Genomic DNA, 12,088 nt, shown 5'->3' on the forward strand with positions numbered 1-12,088 from the left:
AACCTTTTTTAAGGAAATATTTTTTAAAGATTTTTGGGAGGCTGGAGAGGTGACTCAGGGGTTGAGTACTTGCTGTTCTACCTGAGGACCTGGGTTCAATTCCCATCACCCACATGTCAGCTCTGTCGTGTTCTTCCAACCTCTGTGGGCACTACACACACACTAGCAAACATACAGGCAATCCAAACACTTTTACAAATAAAATCTTTTTTAAAAGATTGTTTTTGATTATGGTGTATGGTGTCTGTATGTAGGTATATGAACATGAGTGCTGGTGCCCACAGAAACCAGAAGTGTCAGATTCCCCAGGAGCCAGAGTTATAGGCGGTTGTGAGCTGTCTAACATGGTTGTTGAGAATTGATCTCGGGTCCTCTGAAAGAGCAGTATGTGCTCTTAACCACCGAGCTATCATTCTAGCCCCTCAAAGCTTTTTTTTTTTTTTTTTTTGGTTCTTTCTTAGACATGTCTCCCTGTAGCCCCAGCTGGCCTGGAACTCACTATGTAGATCAGGTTGGCCTCAAACTCAAGAGATCCACCTGCAGCTGCCTCCTGAGTGCTAGGATCAAAGGCATGCACCACCACACCCTGCCCCCAAAACATTTAAAAAGGGCAAGAACATAGCAGAATAGAGTACCTGCCTAGTATGTTCAAGGACATAGTTTCAATCGTCATTAATTCAAAACAATAACGAAAACTGATGGAAAGATGCCTATCCCATCATTAGGGAACTGAAACTAAAGCAAAAATGACATAACGCTGCACATGTTTGAATAACTAAACTCAAAATACTGATAGTGCCAATGCAACATAACTTCCATTCATTGCTGTTTGGGATTCAAAGTAGTTAAAAAACTTTTTATTACATTTATTTGTGTTTATGTGTGTGGGCATTGGGTGGGTGGGGGATGGTCAGAGGATACCTGCATGAATCAACTCTCTCCCTCCAACATGTGAGTTATCAGGCCTGGTGGCATGTGACTTTACCCACTGACCCATCTTGCCAGCCCTACCCTCAGCTCAATGGTTGCAAGATTTTTTCCTCACTATCAGGTATTGAACCTAGGCCCTCATGCGTGCTGGTCAAGCACTGGTGGAGCTGTATCCACCAGTGGTGGTTCAGCCACTTTGGGTGACAACTTGGCAGTTTATCAGACTAAACATACCATTCATGCATTCCTCGGCAAGTCACTCCTTGACATGTATGTAAATGAGTTGAAAAACTTCAGTCCTGGGAGAAACTGCACACAAACATTTGTAGCACATTTACTCATGATTGCCAATTCCTGACAGCACTTAATATATTTTTCTTTTCTTTTTTTTTTATCTCTTTGAGACAGGGTCTCCCTGTAGCCCCAGCTGTCCTGGAACTCTCTATGTAGACCAGGCTGGCCTTGAACTCACAGAGATCCACCTGCCTCTGCCTCCCACATGCTGGGATTAAAGGCTTGCTTGACCACGCCCGGCCAGTTAATGTATTTTTTAATCGGTGAATGGATAAATAAAACACAGCCCATAACATACAATGAAATGTTATTCTCGTGCAACCTGAATACAAATCCTCATAGAAACTTTATTTGTAATAGCCAAATGCTAGAAACAACTCAAACATCCATTCAACAGATTTTAAACACATGGTATACAATTAAACACTGTTCCACAGGGTGGACTAATCTAAAAATAGCAATGGTTTTGGATTTTGGAAATGTATATTTTTTAAATTGTATGAGTGCTTTGTCTGCATGTATGTAAGGGCACCATAGGTCAGAAGAGGGTTCTGGAACTGGAGTTACAATTATTAGTTACCGTGAGGGTGCTGGGAATCAAACTCAGGTCCTCTGAAAGAACAGCAAGTGCTCTTCACTACTGAGCGGTCTCTGTAGCCCGTTTTGTTTTGAAGGGAGAGTCCCGGTAGGTGTGGTGGTACACACCTTTAATCTGAGTACTTGGAAGGCAGAGGAGTGTGGATTTCTGTGAGATGGAAGCCAGCTTGGTCTACATACTGAGTTCAGGCCAGCTGATGCTACAGGGAGATAACTGTCTCAAAAAAACAAAACTTTAGCCCGGTGTGGTAGTGAATGCCTTTGATCCCAGTACTCAGGAGGCAGAGGCAGGAGGATCTCTGTGAGTTCAAGGCCAGCCTGGTCTACATAGTGAGTTCCAAGCCAGCTGGGGCTACAGGGAGACCCTGTCTCAAAAAAGACCAAAAAGAAAAAACAAAACAAAAAACAGCAAACCAAAAGGCAGAGCCCTACAGAGCCCACACACCATGATTTCAGCTGCTTAACTATACAAAATGCTGATGTTTGTCAATATGGGTTAGGAAGGACTGGTAGGGTTAGAAAGGAACACAAGAAATCATTTTGTGTTGGTATGCACATGATCTTTTAAAAGATTTTTAATTTTTATTTATTTATATGTGTATGTGTGTATGACAAGTGTGTGGGTACCCATAGAGGCCAGAAGAGGGTATTTGATCCCCTGGAGCTGGAGTTACAGATGGTTGTGAGTGCTCTGACATAGGTGCAGGGAGCAGTCTTCTGCAACAGCAGTATGAGCTCTGAACAGCTGACCCGTGTATCTCCAGCCCAGAATGCCCGTGATCTTGATTATGGCGATTTTCCAGGTACATACACATCCTGGAAAAGCATACATTTTATACTTTACATATTTATTTATTTTGGTCTTTTTTTTGGGGGGGTGTCTTTTTGAGACAGGGTCTCCCTGTAGTCCCAGCTGCCCTGGAATTTGCTCTGTAGACCAGGCTGGCCTCAAACTCACAGAAATCCGCCCACCTCTGACCCACGAGGACTGGGACTAAAGGCGTACGCCACCACACCCGGCCTTACGTTACATATTTGTAATGTGCTGCTCATTAATCAAGCATCAATAAAGCTGTTAAAAACTGATTTTCAGGAGCAGTGATAGGGATGACGGAAGAGGCCCCATCAGCGGATGCTGCATGGCGAGCCTTAGGGCTGCAGAAGGTTCGATTCCAATATCCACTCTCAACTCTTGGGCTTCTCCCAACAGCTAGCCTCCACCCCTGAGGCCTGAGGGCCTGCGCCCTGCCTTTTGCTGCTGGACCGCCTAGAGGAGTGTCTAGCAGATCATCTGGGACCCAGGAAGCTGCCTACCTATTCGGCAGCCTACTTCAGCCACCACTGGGATCCAATCGCAGCTGCGGGTTCATGGTGGCCCTTGAGACCCAGTAGAAGCAGATGGTGGCGACGCCCCACAGCTGACTTTGCTTCAAAGGTATTTTCTTGCCAAATGTTGGTTGTAGCCAGAGGCACCAGGCCTGGGACAGCAAGGCTGCCTCCTACCCTGCCTCGAGTTAGGCAGAGTGGTCATTTAAATTCTTTCCCCATGGCCCACACAGCCTACTAACCCCAGTCCAGACAAGAGGAGTTGAATTGCGGGAGGCCAGACTTTATCCTCAGTGAGGGTGTCTCTGGGCCTCAGCTTCCGGGGGCTGAACTGCAGGACAAGTGCATATAGAAAGTGGGTTTTCTCTTTAAAGCATTGTTGGGGGCCAGTGTGATGGCTCAGTGGGTAAAGGTGCTTGCTACCAAGCCTGATGCAAGTTTGAACCCCAAGACCTATATGGTGCAGGGAGAGAACCAACTCCCACAGCTTGTCATCTGATCTCCACATTGACATGGGTCCACACACTAATAATAATCATAAAATTTTAAATAGATATTAAAAAAACCAAATTTTCTGGAGACACAAAAATTCGAAATTGGACACTAATGAGAGGGGAGAGGCAGAAAGGTATATGAGACAAAGGAAAATATAGGTTCTGCCACAAGATGGTGGTTCTACCTATAACTGGGCTGCATCATACCAATGAATATAGGGTTAGTGCTGCTTTTGAATGTCAAAGGAAAAGGCATGTCAGTCATTCCAGGCATTGAGGAAGACGTGTTGGATGCTGGGACACTTTGCTCTTTGACAGTAATGAATCTCAAGCAACTCAAACAGCACAATGTTCTGGAATTTCACACTCTTCTTGCAAAAAATCTCAATGGCATGTCTTCTAAATATCATTTTCCACAGAAAACAACTGGATATTATTTAAGAGAGGAAACACGGAAAATACATCAAGCTTAACTCTGCCAGTACGTATGGGGTCAATTATCTCATGTAGTAATTAGAATGATTTTTTTTTTTTTTTGTCTTTTTGAGACAGGGTCTCCGTGTAGCCCCAGCTGTCCTGGAACTAACTCACTATGTAGACCAGGCTGGCCTCAAACTCACAAAGACCTGCCTGCCTCTGCCTCCCAAGTGCTGGGATTAAAGGTGTGCACCACCACGCCTGACATTTTAATTCATTTTTAAAAAAAATTTATTTTATGTATGTTTTGCCTGCATGTATGTAAGTGCACCTGTACTGTGCAATACACCAAGAGGTCAGAAGAGGGAGATCATCTACTTTGATAGTGGCCTTGGCCACAGAAGATACAAGTATCCAGAGACTTAGAGAATTTTTGTAAATCCTCACTCCACATGGCCATAAATGCATGGACATTTGGAGATGATCCTTTAGAATAAACAAATTTTTGTCTGCCGGTTACCCCACCCCATTATTTCAGTGTTCCTGTACCACTTATGAGTCACACCTTGCTTTGTAGGTCTTTAAAGATCAGTGGCAGTTGCCTATGGGAGCCAGGATATGAGAGGCTTGCTACTGCACTGTATAGGTCCAAGAGATAGCAACCTCTCAGCCACGCTGGGGAATTTGTGACATTCAAGGTCCCAACTCACGTTGCTTCCAGGAGTGCAGGAGATTTTCACACCAACTATCACCTCGGGGTGAGCACTGGGCTCACAAGACCACCTTACAATCAAATACAGAATTTGGAACTGCAGACTTTTCTAGTAGGTCAACAGCAACAGGGTACATTGAGCCAAATTAGAATGAGAACTCTGCTCTCTTGTGTCCCTTTGTGGGGTAAACGTTGTGTCTACAGAGTAACCCTCATTCCATCTTGGCAGAACCTAACTTCTTTCTCAATCCACTCCACAATGTAAACAGAACCACCAATAAAGGATGTCATAATGTGCCTTTGTCTTTATAAAGCAACAGCAGCTGGGCACGGTGGTGCAAGCTTTAATCCCAGCACTTGGGAGAGCGAGTTCCAGGCTAGCTGGAGCTACAGGGAGACCATGTCTCACAAAAACAAACAAAAGAAAGCAACAGCACAAGACGGCAGTTACAAGGTTGGGATCTGGCAAGTCATTACTATTGCAAGGTTTTTCATGAAGAAATGTCTAGAAATCTGCTGACTTTAGCTAAGATCTATTTAGACAAAGCTGGATGTTCACTTAGAATCTAATTTGAAGGGGACCCTCTACATTCTCAGAAAATTCATGATTTTCTGTAGGGAAAGGCAAGCAAATATATGCCTTCATAGAACAAATGAGTGACACAAACTGCTAGTAATTTAAGATGGCTTCCAACACAAACACTGCTGGAGAAATAACTCAATCAAGAGCCCCGGCCAGCTGAACAAGGTGGTGTATGCCTTTAATCTTAGCACTTGGAAGAGGCAGGCTGAGCTCTCTGAGTTCCAGGCCAGCCAGGACGACACAGTGAGATCCTGTCTAAAAATAAAAATTTAAAAAGCTGTGGACAGTTTAGAAAGTCAAACATATCTCACATGGGATGCTTCCCGGGACTCTCCCCAGATTAGATGTGAGACTGGACAAGGTTAACTTGTAGGATGATAGTTGCCCCACAAAGCGTAATCAAAGAACTTTGTTCTAATGTGACTATTAGCTTGAAAAACTCGAAATGGCAGATTTCATAAGGCCTTTCTCTTGCATGATTTTTTTTAATACTAAACAAGTTTAAGAGATACAGCTAAAGGGTCACTAAAACTGTCGTAAGGATGAGGCCTTTCTTTGATGTGTGCTTTCTGGTGCCGTGCAAGATAGGACCTTCTACTATAGGCTTTCCCACATTCACTGCAGACATAAGGCTTTTCTCCAGTGTGCACTCTCTGATGGAGAACAAGGCTGGAATTACGACTGAAGAATTTCCCACATTCACTGCACTCATAAGGTCTTGCGCCAGTGTGAACTTTCTTGTGCTGAATAAGGTGGGAGCTACTAATGTAGGCTTTCCCACATTCAGTGCACACATAAGGCCTTGCTCCAGAATGAACTCTCTGATGAAGAATGAGGCTAGAATTGTGACTAAAGCATTTCCCACATTCACTGCACTCATAAGGCTTGGCTCCAGTATGAATTCTCTGATGTACAATAAGGTTGGAGCTATGTCTGAAGAATTTTCCACATTCTCCACATTCATAAGGCTTTTCTCCAGTGTGGATTTTCTGGTGCTTCATAAGTGTGTCTTTGCGGCTGAAGGCCTTCCCACATTGACTGCACTCATAAGGCCTTGCACCAGTGTGAATTATCTGGTGCTGAACAAGTGTGTCTTTGCAGCTGAAGGCTTTCCCACACTTGCTGCAAACATACGACCTTGCTTCAGTGTGGACTCTCCGATGTTTAAGAAGGCTGGATTTATGGGTGAAGAATTTCCCACACTCAATGCATTCGTAAGGCCTGGCTCCTGTATGAATTCTCCAATGCTCAATCAGGTGGGAACTTTGGCTAAAGAATTTCCCACACTGACTACATGCATAAGGTCTTTCTCCAGTATGAAATCTCTGGTGTTGAACAAGGGTGTCTTTACGGCTGAAGGCTTTGTTGCATTCACTACACTTAAAAGGTCTTTCTCCTGTGTGAACTCTCTGGTGCTGAATAAGTGTGTCTTTGCGGCTGAAGATCTTCCCACATTCATTACATGTGTAGTATCTTTTTCTAGTGTGAAATTTCTGGTGCATTTTTAGGTGGGACAGGTGAACGAATGGCTTTCCACACTCCTTACCCACATGAGATGTTTCTCCACTCTGAACGTTTCTGTGATTAAAAAGAGTTGAGGTCTCCTTGCGCACCTTGCCACTTGGCAGGCATCTAAAGGGTTTCTCCTCAGTATGAGGTATCTGGTTATCAAAAACAGTGAAAGTGCTCAGGAAGGCTTTCCCGTCATCACTGCAATTGAGTGTCATCTGTCCATCATTATCTTCTTGGTGTTTCCCAAGCCTGGAGCTGTGTGTGAGAGGCTCCATGCATTCAACCTTTTTGTGTAGACTCACCTCATTGTGCACTGTGCGTTGCGTCTGGTGCTGAAAGAGGCCAGAGTTGTCCAGCAAGTCCATCCCTTCTTCTCTGCCTGTACAGGGTGTCCCTAACACATGAGCTGCACAGCTCTTCACAAATGAGGTCTCTCTATGATCCTCTCTGAAGGGATTCTCTCCACAGTGTTGCTGCTGGTGCTGGGGAAGTTTTTCAGTGAATAAAAATTCACTCCCATATAGCCTACATCTGTGAAGCTTCTGCATAGGGTATGAGCCATGCTGTTCAGACAGGTGCAAAATAATCTTTCTGAGTGAGTCGTACATCTCACGTGAGTGGGATTTTTGGATCAATAGACTTGATTCAGAAGTCCTGATTTGTGGCGCTCCTACAGAAACACTCTTCTCACAAAGTGCCTCTTCTTTATCGGCTTCACACCAACAACCTGAAAGCAAAGAGATGCTGGTGAAGAGCAAGTCGACCTGAATGGGAAGCAGCAGCCCCGTCACAATGAGAGCTTAGCAGCTTGCTTGACTTTGGAAGGAGCTAGCATCAGCATGAGGGCCAGCTGTTAGTACTGGACCTCTGACGGTCAAAGAATGGAGGCACCTTAACATCAAGTTCAAGTCCTAATGATGATATACAGATACAGAACAAAGCGGGGAGGTACCTGATTTTCACGGGGGTAAGGGTTTCAGCAGGGCACTGGGGCCTGGTGAATGAGCTTTGTGTAGAAGGGTATTTAAGTCTCAAGAAAATCTGACTCCAAACAAATATGTCTCAAGGACTCACACATACACAACTCATGTCCTGTTAAGGTAGGTCAGTATTGTGGAGCAGACTGAGCAAAACATGGAGGACTAACGGCAGGGAGATGGCCAGGGGATGTAAGACAGAAAAGAAAGACAAGTGGGCCAAGTGCCAGGATTGGTGAAAGAAGAACAGAAGTACTATATCATGGTGCCTTGGCAACAAACATTGTTAAACATAAAACAAGTTCAAGGTTGGATCTGAATCCAGCTCCAACATGACACCCCAAGCAGTTCTCATTCACGTGGCCAGAATCACCAGGCCTGTCTCCATGTGACTTTAATACTATCTGCTTTGTCACACTGCTGTTCTCCAACCAAGCAACCACATGGGTTCTTCAAGAGGAAAGCGGTAAGAAAGAGACAGGTGACTGACCCATGCAGGTCATTGTCACAGGGAACAAAACAAAATATGGGGGGGGAGCCCCCAAAAGACTTGGTGGAACAGCCCCAGGACCACTATAAGCAATGATCATATTAGTAACTCCAATTCTGGAAAAACTTATTCCTGGTGTATGACAACTCCCCACAAGGTGCTATGAAGCTAAAGAAAGAAGCAGGGTCAGTGAGACAGCCCAGTGAGTAAAAGTGCTTGCTGCCAAGCCTGATGAACTGAGTTTAGTCCTGGGAACCCACATGGTGGAAGAGCCAATTCCTTCAAGTTGTCATCTGACCTCCATTCATGGTATGGCATGAGTGAACACACACATACACACACAAATAAGTAAAGACTAGGAATGGTGGCAGATCCCTTTAATCCTAGCATCAGGAGGTGGAGACAGGCAGATCTCTGAATTCAAAGCCAACCTAGTCTACATAGCAAATTCTAGGCCAGTCAGGGCTACATAGTGAGACCCTGTCACAATAAATAAATAAAGGGGGTGGGTGGTAAGTATGATTAAGATGCATTGTATGAAATCCACAAAAACTCAATTAAAATATATTTAAAAAAAGAAAAAATAAATATTATATAAAAAAAAAACTTGGGGTTGGAGATATGGCTCAGTGGTTAAGAACACTGACTGCTCTTGTGGAGGACCTGGGTTTGAATCCCAGCACCCACATGCCAGCTACGAACTGCCCATAACTCCAGTTCCAGGGGAATCTGAAGCCCTCTTCTGACTTCCGCGGCATTGCACAACATGGGTGCACTCACATACATGCACGCCATACACTCATACACATAAAATTAAAAAAAAAAAAGAGAGAACTTTTTTTTTTTTCTGGTCTTTTTGAGACAGGGTCTCCCTGTAGCCCCAGCTGGCTTGGAACACACTATGAAGACCAGGCTGACCTTGAACTCATAGAACTCCACCTGCCTCTGCCCCCTGGAACCCTGGGATTAAAGGCGTGTGCCACCAGACCTGGCCAAATATAAAAACTTTTTTAAAAAAAGAAACGGGCAGACAGATGCAGGACTGCAAAAGTACAATTTATTAGCAATTTGCTGCCAGAAATGTAGTCAAGGGTGAAAGCAAAACCACTGGTTCTCCATGATTTGTTCAGAAGGAGGCAACTTATAAATTGTTCAGGACTGGGGAGATGGCTCAGCAGTTAAGAGCACTGGTTGCTCTTCCAGAGGGCCTTGGATCGATTCCCAGCACCCATATGGCAACTAACAACTGTCCCTAACTCCAATTCTAGGAGATCCGACACCCTCTTCTGGCCTCCACGGGTACTGCACAACTTGGGTGCACTTCCATACAAGCAGGCAAAACATTTATAGATAAAAAATAAAAAAAAGGGACGTATGTTTGACATACTGTTGTAGGTTTTCCTACAATAAAGCCTCTAACAAAACTAGGCTGTCCTGAACCTCTAGTAACAGGATTGTTTACCTTTATAGCAAGAAGGTTGGGAAAGCACCAAAATCCGCATGTGGTGTGTGCCCAGGAAGACTTCGAGGGGTTCGCGCTGTAAGACCTTAGTCCTTAAGAGATTGTCCAAAACAAAAACACATGTCAGCAGGGCCTATGGTGGTTCTATGTGTGCTGAATGTGTCCATGACAGGATCAAGCATGCTTTCCTTATTGAGGAGCAGAAAATCATTGTGAAAGTGTTGAAGGCACAAGCAGAGTCAGAAAGTGAAATAAACATGAGGCTTTTAAAAGTAATAAAACCCACAGCTTGTTCTAAAAAAAAAAATACAAAATTAAAAAAAAATATATTTTATTTATTATTTTTATTTTATGTGTATGAGTGTGCCTACATGTATGTGAGTGCACCCGTGTCATGCAATGCAGCAGAGGTCAGAAGAGGGCTTTGGATTCCCCTGGAACTGGAGTTAAGGATGGTTCATAGCTGCCATGTGCATGAGTGTATTGCCTGCATGTTTGTAAGTGTACCTGCGTCATGCAATGCCCACGGAGGTTAGGAGGCAGCTTTGGATTCCCCCGGAACTGGAGTTACAGACGGCTGTTAGCCAGCATGTGGGTGCTGGGAATTGAACCTGAGTCCTCTGCAAGAGCACTCAGTTCTCTTAACTGCTGAGCCATCTCTCCAGTCCTCCCCGCCCCTGCCACATTTTTTTAAAAAATTTTGTTCAGGACAAAGTGACTTCACACAGAATCTACATAGTTGGTATCAAGAACCTTAGGCACAGTTGCGTTGGCATACCACTTTAATGGTTTTTCTTGTTTATGGTATACTTGAAAACTGTATGGGAGAATACCAGATCAGGGCTACTCTGGGGCAACCATGGTTATGACCCAAGAAACCTTTGGTCAGACCAAGCTGAGTCCCTACATTCCACCCTTTAGAGATGACTCCTACAATCTCACATGCTTCCCTCTTCTTCAGTCTGCCCCAAACCTGTGAGGGGTTTTAGCACTCTATAAGTGTGTGCAGGATTTGTCCAAAGAGTAAGCAGAGTTCATAGAAACAGAAGACCATGCCCAAAGGAGACAGAGGATGATTATGCAAATGACAAGAACAATCAATTTTGACACTGTTTTATTTGTATGTGTATGTGCACCTTGTGCATGCAGGATCAGTTGGAGGGCATCCAATCCCCTGGAACTAGAGTTATAGGCAGTTGTGAACCACATGATGTGGGCACAGGGAACTGAACCCAGGACCTCTGGAAGAGTAGCCAGTGCTCTTAACCGCTGAGCCATCTCTCCAGCCTCTAAAAGGCATTTTTAAAAAAAGACCTGCCCCTGGGATATGATCAAACACTGACAAGGACATGAGAGTGTTTGAAGTCCTATGGATGGCAGCCTCAAAGATGGCTGTCACAGATCCCTACCTGCTGGTACGCTGGCCCTTGTGTAAGCCTCTGCTCCTGTCACAGCTGGACTGACTGACTCAAGACTAAAGATAATGGAATATCATTTTTGAGACCAGGTTACAATCCTGGGCAATGGCTCTTGCTTACTTGCTGAAAATACATCACCTATAATGGGGGTTCACCACAGAAAGGACAACATGACTGAGAAATGATCCCAGTTCAACAGGACACATCTCCATGGGCAGATTCTTCCAAAGACAGGCCTTCAGAGGACACAACAGGTCTGGCTGAAGCCCCATGAGAGACTCTGGTCTAAGCTGTACCTAGAATCCTGAGGCATTAAAACCGAGAGAGGAGCTGGAGAGAGACGGTGCAGCAGTTAAGAGCACATGCTGCTCTTGCAAGGGACCTGACCTAGGTTCCTAACACCCACATCAGGCAGTTCATAACTGCCTCTAACTCCAATTCCAGGGGATCTGACACCCTCTTCTGGCCTCCACAGACACACAGCCCCCCCCCCCCAATTTTAAAAAATCAGAGCTGGAGAAATGGCTCAGCAGTTAAGAGCACCGGCAGCTCTTGCAGAGGACCTGGATTCATTTTTCCACCACCTATATGGCAGCTAGCAACTGTCCATAGCTCCAGTTCTGGGGGGGATCTGAAGCCCTCTCCTGGTCTCTGTGGGTTTGCACACATGGTGCACTTACATATATGAAGGCAAAACACTCAGACACATAAAAAATAAGTAATCCAGCAGTGGTGGCACACGCCTTTAATCCCAGGACCTGGGAGGTAGAGGCAGGTAGATCTCTGTGAGATTGAGGCCAGCCTGGTCTACACAGTGAGTTCCCAGGCCAGCTGTGGCTACAGGGAGACCCTGTCTCCTGTCTCAAAAAGATAAAA

At 44.8% G+C, this 12,088-nt stretch overlaps 1 protein-coding gene across 5 annotated transcripts in view; it reads right to left on the minus strand.

Annotated features, from left to right (window-relative positions):
• Positions 1 to 4,357: 4,357 nt before the first annotated feature.
• Positions 4,358 to 12,088, minus strand: part of Znf304 (zinc finger protein 304) — a 56,672-nt gene continuing 48,941 nt past the window's right edge. For 4 of the 5 annotated variants that reach the window (XM_029557679.1, XM_029557680.1, XM_008856067.3 and 1 more), the window contains one exon: positions 4,358 to 7,592. In XM_029557679.1, the coding sequence (XP_029413539.1) occupies positions 5,845 to 7,592 (1,748 nt within the window). In that variant the 3' untranslated portion in view covers positions 4,358 to 5,844. Of the gene's footprint in view, positions 7,593 to 9,794; positions 9,887 to 12,088 lie in introns of all 5 variants that reach the window. The other variant, XM_029557678.1, reaches the window with a different exon arrangement.

This window comes from Nannospalax galili, unplaced genomic scaffold (genome assembly GCF_000622305.1).
Source record: "Nannospalax galili isolate Female #2095 unplaced genomic scaffold, S.galili_v1.0 scaffold1368, whole genome shotgun sequence".
Classification (NCBI taxonomy): Eukaryota; Metazoa; Chordata; class Mammalia; order Rodentia; family Spalacidae; genus Nannospalax; species Nannospalax galili.